At 36.9% G+C, this 11,265-nt stretch overlaps 3 protein-coding genes across 3 annotated transcripts; 2 read left to right on the top strand and 1 right to left on the bottom strand.

The window, feature by feature from the left end:
- Positions 1–425: 425 nt before the first annotated feature.
- On the top strand, positions 426–3,639 carry LOC111410927 (bet1-like protein At4g14600). The gene is made up of 4 exons (XM_023041552.1): positions 426–613; positions 695–827; positions 2,071–2,127; positions 3,342–3,639. Exons 1-4 carry the CDS (start codon positions 591–593, stop codon positions 3,501–3,503), a joined length of 375 nt encoding a protein of 124 aa, XP_022897320.1. The 5' UTR covers positions 426–590; the 3' UTR covers positions 3,504–3,639.
- A 1,148-nt stretch (positions 3,640–4,787) lies between these two features.
- Positions 4,788–5,751, top strand: LOC111370188 (oleosin 18.2 kDa-like). Its single transcript, XM_022995109.1, has one exon. It carries the CDS (start codon positions 5,132–5,134, stop codon positions 5,555–5,557), a length of 426 nt encoding a protein of 141 aa, XP_022850877.1. The 5' UTR covers positions 4,788–5,131; the 3' UTR covers positions 5,558–5,751.
- A 1,340-nt stretch (positions 5,752–7,091) lies between these two features.
- LOC111410848 (galactinol--sucrose galactosyltransferase-like) lies at positions 7,092–11,038 on the bottom strand. The gene is made up of 5 exons (XM_023041461.1): positions 10,301–11,038; positions 9,242–9,784; positions 8,942–9,119; positions 8,485–8,852; positions 7,092–8,388 (listed from the first exon to the last, which is right to left on the bottom strand). The coding sequence occupies exons 1-5, from the start codon at positions 10,976–10,978 to the stop codon at positions 7,825–7,827; spliced, it is 2,331 nt and encodes a 776-aa protein (XP_022897229.1). The 5' UTR covers positions 10,979–11,038; the 3' UTR covers positions 7,092–7,824.
- Positions 11,039–11,265: the final 227 nt, after the last annotated feature.

Genomic DNA, 11,265 nt, shown 5'->3' with positions numbered 1-11,265 from the left:
ATCTGTTATTTTACTCTATCGGAGAAAGTCAAATTAAAGCTCTACAATATCTCTCTTAATTATTTTGAACTCGCTATCTTTCTCTTTCTATGATTTTAATAATCAAATTTATGTAGAATTTAGCAAAGAGAGACGTGAAACACATAATATTGAACTACGTTATTTTGTAAGAGCTAATATTGAATATATCATTAATTAAATTAACATAACTTTGTATATATTAAAAAAATTAATTATAATACAGAACCGAATGGAACTGAACTGGATCCGAACGGTTCCATAATTAAATTTGGATCCAACGGTTTCACTTACTAAATATCCGAAAGTTTTGGATCGATTCGGGTCTAGTTAGAACTGAACCGAATCGGATCATGTCCAGCCCTAATTTTAATGGCAAAACTGAAAAAATATGAAAGGTTGGGGGATTGCAAATGCTTATAGCCCTCACTTATACATTTGCCCAAGAAAAAGGGAAATTCAAAAATAACCCCAACCGTTTAACAACCCTTTGTAAACCCCTATTCTGCCGTTCTTAATTTACGCAAATCTTCTCCTTATTTTTCACAATTTCATAATTTCGGGCTCAATCGATGGCTGCTTCGTACAGATCGAGGTATTTCATGAAATTAATTTTATCGATTTAAGAATTATTATTATTATTATTATTCCTTTTTAATGTTAATAATTGAAACAGACAAGGATTAAGCACGAGGCCAGCGGCAGTGGGTGGTAATTCTGATGAAATTCAGTTGCGAATTGATCCGATTCATGCCGACTTCGATGAGGAGGTCACCGGTCTTCGCAAGCAAGTTCGACAACTCAGAGACGTAAGGTGTTTTTTAAGTGCTTGAAATATCTATACGTGTGTATGTATGTTTCGAATTATCAATATATACGCATGTTCGAGAGTGTATTTGCCTAACTGCGTGGGATAAAGTCATAAATATATGCCTATGTGAATGTGTATTAACTCTGTTAAAATTGAGAGTTGATGTTAAAAAAATCTCTATAATTGGGAAATTCTCTGCAATTAGGGTTTATGACAGTGTTCATCTTATAGTGTTTAATACACGTGAAGCTTCTGAGATAGATTTTGCGGTGTATGATATCGCATGATCGCATGTATTTCTCAAAGAACAATTCATTATAAATTTGGCAAAATGAAATAAATTTGTTGGTCCAAGCCTTATTCCCAAAATTTTAGATCAAATACAAAGATAATACCTTCTACGTCATTTCTGGAATTTATGTGTGTCCTTCCCTCTAAACAGAATGGACCACATAGCATATTGTTCTTGCCATTATTCTGGATCTCTGATTTTATGATGCATTGTGTTATTTTTATTATGAAAACAGTTTTAGTAGATGCATCTTGCTTGAAACCAAGAAAGGGGAGTGGGTGTTTGGTTAAAGAAGAATGTTATAAGGAGAATGGGATTCCAGTTCTTGAGTGATCAAAATTTGTTCTTTGCTCACGTATGGGATAAATGCATTGTTCTAGAAATTTGATGCAAGATCTTGTGGGCTTTGAATTTCTTTAATTTTAAGTTACGAATTTGGAAGAAATAATGAGGGTCAAGGGAAAATTAATGGTAAAGTGAGGTTAGGTAACTAAGTTATCTTCTTTCCCAGCTTATTCACAGTTAAGTCCATTAGATGCTGCCTACCTGTGTTATTGTGATTTACCCTGCCCATTTGGTAAATCTGATGAAAATATTGGTTGCTGCTCTTCTAGAAGTTAATTTTTTTACTTGGTTTCCACCTTATCGATATTGTTACTACTGACATTGCTACTATTGACATTGCTACTATATGATTAGGTTTCTTATTTTGTGGATTGTTTAATATTAAATGATTGGGTTGCTTATTTTGAGGATTTTTTAAACATTTATATGAATGTATTGCTTACTAGAGTTTCTTTTTCGCTCCATTATTTGGGAACACTTAGCTTTTACTCAATATGCAACTTGTTGCTAACACATGAGCACAGTGAGTTCATGTGGTATTTTCGACACCATATTAAATTTTGTCTATCTTTCTGGATTCTTGTTAACACAAACAATATTGCAGGTAGCTCAAGAGATTGAGTCAGAAGCAAAGTTCCAGAATGATTTCCTTAATCAGCTGGTATTTTATCCACTGCGCACTCCCTGAGTTTGAATTGAACTTTTGCTTCGTCTGATTGCTGGATTTTTTTGTGGATTGCGTGGTAGCAATATTATCATTATCAACCATTTGTACTTGATATTTTATGTAGAAATAATTTCTAACTGCTACTATTCACAAGATTTTTTTCCTTTCCATTTTGGAAAGAATTTGATCCAACTTGTCAAGACATTTAGGTAAAAAGAATGAATGATCATATTGGTTTTCAAGTGGTAATATAGTGTGTTAATGCTATACTTGATGACTCCTGTTCCCATAATCAACTTGGTGAACCTTTTCCATAAAAAATGCACTTCTTACAACAGATTAAAAACTAGATGAATGAAGGGCTGAATCAAGTCAAAAACAAAATGAATCCAACGAATTATAATGGACTAGATGGTGCAGTATGAAATTCCTTGCGGAGGGAAAATGCAAAATGCGACCTGGGGATTACTATGAGCTTGTTTTGGATTTATTTATAAAATCGCATGAAATTCCTTGAAGAGGGGGAAAAATGCAAAATGTTACCTGGGGAATACTTTGAGCTTGTTTTGGATTTATTTATAAAAATTGTTTTTTATATGTGATGACACTCTTTATTTTCTTGGAAGAGGAATTTTTTTTTCCCCATACTTGACTTGTTCTTGTTGCTGATAATTTTCCAAAGTGTAAGGGTTATGTCCTTTCAGCACCCCGTTTCATAAACTTTACTTATCAAATACATTTATGCCTAGGAAATGCAACTAAAGGGTTGTCATTTGACAAATAGAAGTTCCATAGTTTGATGGGCTAGAACCAATGTACATTGATATGATAACAGGAAGAAGTCATATAATGGAAAGTAACATGCTAAATGTACATTGTTGTTTACATTAACTTTGACATCCACACAGCACCCATCATACCTTTGATTTTCCGAACACATTTCACATCATTGGCCAGATTTTGACACGGGGGGAATGACCTCCTTAATATAGACAACAATGTACATCTAGAAAAATTCTAATGGAAATAACATTTTTTCTATTCAAGGATCTCATTTATCAGTATCTGATTTCTTTTGCTGGTTGATATTATTTGCTATTGTTTTATTGTATTATCATCCTTGACTCATGTAATATTAGATGTAAAATAGTTTTGGATTGTTTGGTCATTAATAAAATGCTCTCTCCTTGATTATTTTGCCTGTACAGCAAATGACAATGATCAAAGCTCAGGCAGGGGTCAAAAACAACATGAGGAGACTCAACAAAAGCATCATCAGAGAAGGATCAAACCATGTAATGCATGTGGTTCTTTTTGCGCTTTTGTGTTTCTTCATTGTTTACTTCTTGTCCAAGTTTTTCCGGAGATGAAGACAGACAGAGTTACTATTGCATGCTGTCATCACTGGTGTACTAAATTGTGGTTAAAAAAAAATTATGTATAATACTAAATTTAGTTTGTGGTTATTAGTCCCCTTGAAAATCACATTGGCAGCATGTTTTTGGTGCGCAGTACTTGGCAACATTTTATAGTAAAATGGTTAAAAAATTTAATTTCTTTTTCTATTTTGACACTCCTTAGTATTGTACATTTCAATGTATCAAAAAGGTTCCCCTAATTTCCGTGTAAAACAGGATTATCAAATAACTGTTCCAAGTACCAAGATCTTGACTCACTCGTTATCCAAAACGACCTTTCTCGTGACCCATTTTATGCACCTCAACGGAACATTTATCTGTGGAACTCCAGAATTCGAGCTTTTGCACAGGCCCACCGATTTTCTTATGCATTTATGCTGTTATAAGCACACGCTGACTTGAGAAACATAGCTTGACAACTTCACATTTGTTTGCGTTTTGCGTGCATGTTCTGAAGGGAGGAATATAGACGATTTTGAGGACAGTTCATAGGAAAGTGATTGTTTTGGTTTAAGAATGGAATTTATTTGCAATAGTGCACTTGTCAACGCTTATTCTATGATAGGCAATGTTTATGAAGCAATTCGTGTGTTTTTTGGGATAGATGAGCCGATTTTAGTACCTTGAAATATTATGATATCGTCAGATATGTCAATGAAATTCGAGAAAGTTGTTCATGAAATGGGTGTAGACATTTCACCTTGTTTAAAAGCTTAACTTTTAGTGGAGGTGAATTCAACGTGATATCAAAGTAGATAGAGGTTCCTAGTGTCACCATCATTTCCTTAAATATTTTGTTGGTTTTAATTTGCTATCCTGTCAATTGCTAATTTGCCCATCTTGTGTTTTAGAACACTTTTAATTAGGACTTCTGCCTGATGTCCTAAGCCCGTTTTTACAAGTGAACTCAACCAAGTTCTTGATTTGTCCATTTGAGCCTAAAATAATAAGGGTGCGGTTGGTTTGCTGTTTTCGGGTCATTTTCCGTTTTTCGTTTTCGAAAACGAGTTAAAATTTATAATTGAAAACGCAAAAGAACTTTTTATCATTTTGAGCGTTTTAAATTATAAATTGTCAAAACGCTCAAAACGCGGAAAACGGTCCATTTTCGGGGAAAACTAAAAATCGTTTCGAAAATGAAAATGGAAAATAAAAATGCAAATCAACCGCTACCTAAACTTTTGTCCTGAAATTAGAAAATTTCATTTTTCTCAGAGAGCAGCCCTTTAAGTTGGTTTTGGCATGATTTTTAGACCTGCTCCAGAGCTCCTTGTTGGTCCGAATTTGCTCTTCAGACTCCAGTTTGTCTTGGCCCAAACTCTGCCTTGCTTGTTCTCTATATGCTTTTGAAATTTTTGGATGGAGAAAAAGACAAAACTAACCTTGGGAAAGCAAGAAAAAATAATTTCAACAACTTGAGTCATATCTCCATGCAAACACTATACACAAACACCTGTCTTCACTCATTCCACGCGTCGCCATTCTTCTCTCTTTATATACACTCCACCGCTCCGCTCTCTACAATCAATTCTCTTATGCACACAAATCTAGCTAGCTCATCTCATTTAACCACCGTGTGAATGGCGGATTACCAGCAGCACCACCAGGCAGAGAAGAATCTGGGTCGTCCTTCAACCTCACAAGTCTTGGCGGTGGTTACTCTTTTACCAGTAGGCGGCGTCCTCCTTTGCCTTGCTGGGCTGACTCTCGCCGGCTCCCTTATCGGGCTTGCTCTCACGACACCACTGTTCGTGGTTTTCAGCCCAGTTTTGGTCCCGGCTGTACTCACTATCTGCTTGGCGGTGGTTGGGTTCTTGACATCAGGAGCCTTTGGGATAACTGCACTTTCTTCTCTCTCTTGGCTCATCAACTACACGAGACGAATGAGTGGAAGTATGCCGGAGCAATTGGATCAGGCGAAGCGGCACGTTCAAGAGACGGCAGGACACCTTGGACACAAGGCAAGGGAAACCGGCCGGAAGACTCAAGATGTAATGAGACCTTAGAATAGTAGAATACCTTTCTTCTTCTTCTTTAAGCTTGTCCAATCCAGTCGGTTCTGTGTCTGAGTAATAATTCCTGGTTGTATGTGAATGTTGTGTAATTTGGGGATAATGTTGCATCAGAGAAATATATAAATGTAACATGAAATCAAATTAAAATGGAGTACCATTTCGATTGAAATCAGTAATTCAATTAAATAAAACTGAGTATAGTGCGGACTATGCTACGAGCTCGCTACTCTATGAGAAGAGAGCCTGGGAATTTTCTCTTTACTGCATATTTTCTAAAGAATTCTTTTATTTTCGTCAAAATATGAAGATTCTGGAGAATCGGTTATATCCATGTTCTGAGAAAACCTCACTGCCTGAATATGACTTTGGAAAATCATTACTTCCATGTGAAATTAAATTCACACTCAAAGTTTGGATATGGGTTCGGAAAATCTATGAAAGTAAATTGTAAATTGACATTGCTCTTCAACTATTTATTGAATTTACTACCACCTGGAAAAATTACAGCAGATAAACCATCGGAAATTTAGGTGAAAGTATAGTTGTAACCAAAAATATTTACCCTTGTACGGTTAAGCTCCTGTTCAAAAATGCTTTTTTAATCGTGAGTTTCGAAGGATGTATGGTTAAATAGCAGGGAAAAGTTTTGAGTCGTGAAATATTTTATTGTGTGAACGTGTAGTTGAAATCACGATAATTGAAGAATTTTGTTGGGGTAAATCACTTCTTCCAGTGGTTAAATTCTTTGAATATGGCCAAGTCTTTTTCTTTTTAACAACCAAGATTTATTCAATGGTTCCAAGCCGTCAAGTTTTTCTTCCAGCGGAGATTTACGTCTAGCAATGGTTCAACACTGTCTCGATACTTGCAAGAAGGGAGGGACTTGAGTGCTCATTTTCTCCTCTGGAGTGAGGACTAGTACTATAAAGAGAATAATTTTGGAGTGAATATCGTAGGAAAGAATAAAAAAATGTCATCGGCCTTTACCTTAAACCATTTATATAGGTTCTTGCTATGAACAGTTAGCTAAAGCTTTTCGAAGGATGGAGGGAGACACACGTGTCACGAGATCTCGATCGAAATGTAGCGTGGTTCATTTTGAGATGAAGATATGTCTTGAGAGCATGTTTAGAAAGAAATTGGACCAAATCTAATTGAGTCTTTCGAGGGCTTGTTCACGGAGTTTGGTTTTTTCTGACATGACGGTGGATTGATTGTCTCTATTTAATTTAGATAAAAAAAAAATATAATTGATAAAAGTAGATGAAATATCTAGTTGAAAGTTGTGCGTTACATAAAATATGTCATTAAAATTAATTGTTGACTATACTTATAAACTCTAACAACGTGCTCATTAGGATTGATGTCAGTGGAGATAGATAAAGTGCTCATTTACTTTCTTGACTTATATATTACAACACGTTTGATATCTCAAGATTTGTGAGTCGAGATGATTAACGTGTAAAATTATTCACTAAAGAGCTTTAATTAGACATCTTTATTAGAATTAAAAAATTGGTCAAGGAATAATAGCACCAGTGCTCTACAGGTCCATAAAATCGCATCATGTGCTAATTTTTTGAGATTTTTGTTCCAAAACGCACATAAGTATTACCCCAAACCCCACCATCCACACATTATACACACACAGCCCAGACATCTACCCAATTAGTGATTTTTTTCACATAATATTTGGATTTTCCACTTGCAATTCCAATTGTATAAGATGACCAGTCTTCTAGAGGGTGGTCCAAGGCGGACTATGGTGGCGCCAAGTGTGATCTGCTTCGATTCTGGCACATAAACACCACATTCACCACGTGCCTGCCCTATGCCAACCCCACAATCTCCATCCAGCCAATTCACCACCATCAAGAAAAATGTCCCTCAATTCCAAGCGTACCACCATTGGCTGCTCAATCTACTAGAGGCTTCGCGGTGGTGGCAGCGACGGTTCCGCTGATGGTCGCAGCAGCATTGATAGTCGAGATTACGACTGTGATCCTATAGTTTCTTTAGAGGAAGATGATGACAATGATGATGCTGATTACGATTACGCTCCAGCTGCATGAATTTCTAGATAGAGTACCTTTTTTTCTTTTTCTTTTCTATATTTAGTTGATTTTGTTGTAACGAGAGTACATAATTATTAATTATTGGAAGCTCTTTCGCGTCCATTTGATTATTCACATTTCTTAGCCTATATCAAGATTTTCAAGATAAGAATCTTGAACATGGGACTGAGTTCCTATTGAACTTCAGAATACATACTCGATTACTGATAAATCTGATGAATCAGGCCATGGAACTTGAACCACAACCACATGATCGTTGTAACTAAAATCAACGGTTAATCTATTAATGGTGCATGATCGAGGTTTCTCAGATGCAAAAATCTTCATTTCTCCACTGCCCTTAACACCAACTCGAACTATACCTTCGACATGATCACACCCAAGTGACTGAATCGCGCCCCCGGAATTAAGCATGTTGACTAATCCAATAGGGGCATATTGCACCAATTTTCTTGATAAAACTTTCACTGGAGAAACCACGAAAAGCTCATAGTCGAACGGATCAAGGGCTATTTCGAGGTATTCTGAAGTCTTCAAGAGCCTAAGTTTTCCCTCCTTGTACTTGTAAACAGCAAATATTTCTATTCCTTTTAAGGAAATTGGATTTCTACCATGTCCCCATTCAATTTCTTTTGGACTTACCAAACAAGTCAAGTTGATTGAAAATTCACTCGTACTTTTGTTTCTCCTGGACACAGGGCACCATCCACCTCCTTGGCAGTTGAATGCTCCAAGAACTCCTGTGAACTGGTGAAAATGCAACCCCAAATGACATAAAAAAAAAAAAATTGAAGATATTTAAATTTGGGTACACTGGATTGGACTAGATTAAAGAAGGGTTACCTTGTTGAGGTTCCAGATTTTGAGCATAGTTTTGCCATCATGCATTGGATCTTCAAACAGGCAATCTCTTGTTGGGAGAGCATAATGTTGGCATCTCAATATGGATCCATCAGGCAAAACCAGGCTCTTAAGCAATTGAAAATTATGTTTTCCAACTGAGTCACTTACATAAATTGGCCCTCCAGAAACGGCTCTTGAGGCAGCATGAAATTCCGCACATGGATGAGTAGACTGAAACATGTCCCAATCTGGTTGTATGAAGTTTCCCATCCATAAGCTATTATAGGCACAGTGTACCATATGACAACCTTGTAGCCAAAAGGTCCCGTTTGGATCGCCCGAGGGATCAGTACACCAGAAATCGTCCCCTGCATGTGCCAAGATACCATATTTAGTGTTAGAGGTGTAAAGTTGATTGGATGTCGTATAAAAATCATGAATATTTTTTTATACATACCAACACGTCCAAGAGCTATGGCTTCTGTTCCAAGAAACATGAAGTCATTGCAGTGTTCCATGCTTGCAATAACACCATTTCCATTAAAATGTTTCCTCACTGAAGCTGTTAAGGCTTTATAATAATCTTTTGATAACTCGACTCGGCCCCCGAAATCTTCTGATAGCATCTCCAGCAACTGCACATTAAAAAAAATGTTGATACTAAGCATAATTCAATTTACTTCAGAAACAAAAGTGGAATTTCATATTTTTAACCCAAATAATCTTTCCTGAAAAGGCCAAGAGTTTGAGGGATTACATGTATTACATCGACCTTGACTCCATCAATTCCAACTGATTCCAAATGAGAGTGCAATCCTTCAAACATCTGGTACACCTTATCTGGTGGGACGAGTCCAACTCCATTTTTGACAATTTTGTCCACCGCAAGGTCTTCCATTGTCATCTGCAAACCCTCAGACAACCTAGGACTAATAACCATAGATTCTGGCATACATGGGACATTAGGCCTAATCCCACCCCAATATCCACATAATGCATGCCATACATAAACACTCTCTATGGTTTTGAATTCTTCCTTAAGGTCCCTAACAAAGGCACCCATGCCCTTATTGAAAGGCATTTTGGGACTTCTATAGTCTCTAAATTTGTGATTTTCTTGGAATTTTATTAGCCTGCATGGCATTTGTTCACCAGCTGATGTTCTATTCATGCCTTCTTGATTGGGATCATCATCGTCATGGGATATTGATTGCCATCCATCGTCTATAAGGACTAAACCTGGAGGGCATCCCCCCTCTGTTAGGGCCTTGACCCCATCCCGCACCCCCTGTGGGTGTACCTATCAAATGATTCATTAACCATAACACATTTTGCTTCAGGAACACGCGCATTTAAAAATTGTAAACTGTCAACACATTTGTCAGATTCATTCAATGGAGCTCTTGAAATGTGAAGGACCAAAGTACCCTCTATTGGTCAATGGAAAATTACACCATTACCCTCAACCCATTAATGTGTTATAAAAGTAGACACAAGGGTAAAAATGGAATGTAGTGCATATTATATTGTGCAACTCAAAAAAAAAATCAAATGAGGAATATCAGATGTCATAAATTTTTCCCTATATTCGACCTAAGGGGCCCAAAGTTGGAGAAATGAGATTGCAAAAAAAAAAAAAAAAAAAAAAGGGGTGGGGGCTAAACAGATGCTACATATATTCATTTTTTGATTAAATATCTTATGCGTGCACGATTTTCAAAAATAGGCAATGATGAGTACTTTAGTATTATGTTAGACATCTCGACTAAAAATTTAACTTGCTAGAGGGAAGAACACTTTAATTTTACAATCTTACCTTAAGGTAAAATGCATCCCATGTACACCAACCAAATTTGTCCACTATAGTCGGAGGGCACTTTTCCTCCAAAAGTTTAAATGTACCCAAGTGGACCCTAATGGCTTGCCTGGCATCTTTGATCAAATTGTACGGATCAAAACCTACATGCATATACATACAGCTCCTATATGTACAACCGCAGACTTTTGTAGACCCACTTTCCACACAAATGTCCACGTCATCATCGTACGCGCCAGCTTGGATTGAAGCCCTAAAGGGTCCTTCAATGAGTGGAAGTAGCAAAACATAAGGCCTTCCATGGTCATATTTATCAAGAATCATCAACTGTGTTTCTTGTTCTACATCTTTCCCACTATTGCCAACCCAATGAGTTGTCCACCAAACTTTGAACCTAAATATGCTCATGAATCTTGTGTTCTTGAGCTTCCCAATGGGCAGAACATGTCGGCTTCTCGACTCGTCCGAGTCGAAGCCGACAAAGCAGCCTACAGCGTTGGTCGTCAAGTCTTTGGAAATGAACGGAGATGGTGTGGAAATAATGTTGGGAGGGACGTGAGTGAGAACAGGATGGCCATTGGCAAGAAATTGGGAACCTTCATGAGTTATTGATGATAGTTTTGCACAACCAATTGGCCCCAATGAATCTGGAGAAATTTTGCTCAAACTTGGAGCCATAACGAGAAAAATAAAAAGCGGGTCTACTGGTCTAGTGAATTTCTAGAGAGAAAAGGGAAATGTATGGTTTGTAGTATGTATGATCAAGGCAACCGAGAGAGGGTTTATATACAAATTTCAGAGAGAAAATTGGAATCTGAAGTGATTGCATTGATTAAGCAATGCTTTTCACTTTAAAAGTTTTCACCTTGAAGCTGCGTGAAATGTGCATGAATGCACGGTATAGTAAAATTTCATTTGATTTAGATATGAGTAATGCTATTTGCAATCATTCATTATCGTAGTTC

Source organism: Olea europaea, chromosome 1 (genome assembly GCF_002742605.1).
Source record: "Olea europaea var. sylvestris chromosome 1, O_europaea_v1, whole genome shotgun sequence".
NCBI classification, from domain to species: Eukaryota; Viridiplantae; Streptophyta; class Magnoliopsida; order Lamiales; family Oleaceae; genus Olea; species Olea europaea.
This window is presented reverse-complemented; position numbering and strand designations above follow the sequence as displayed.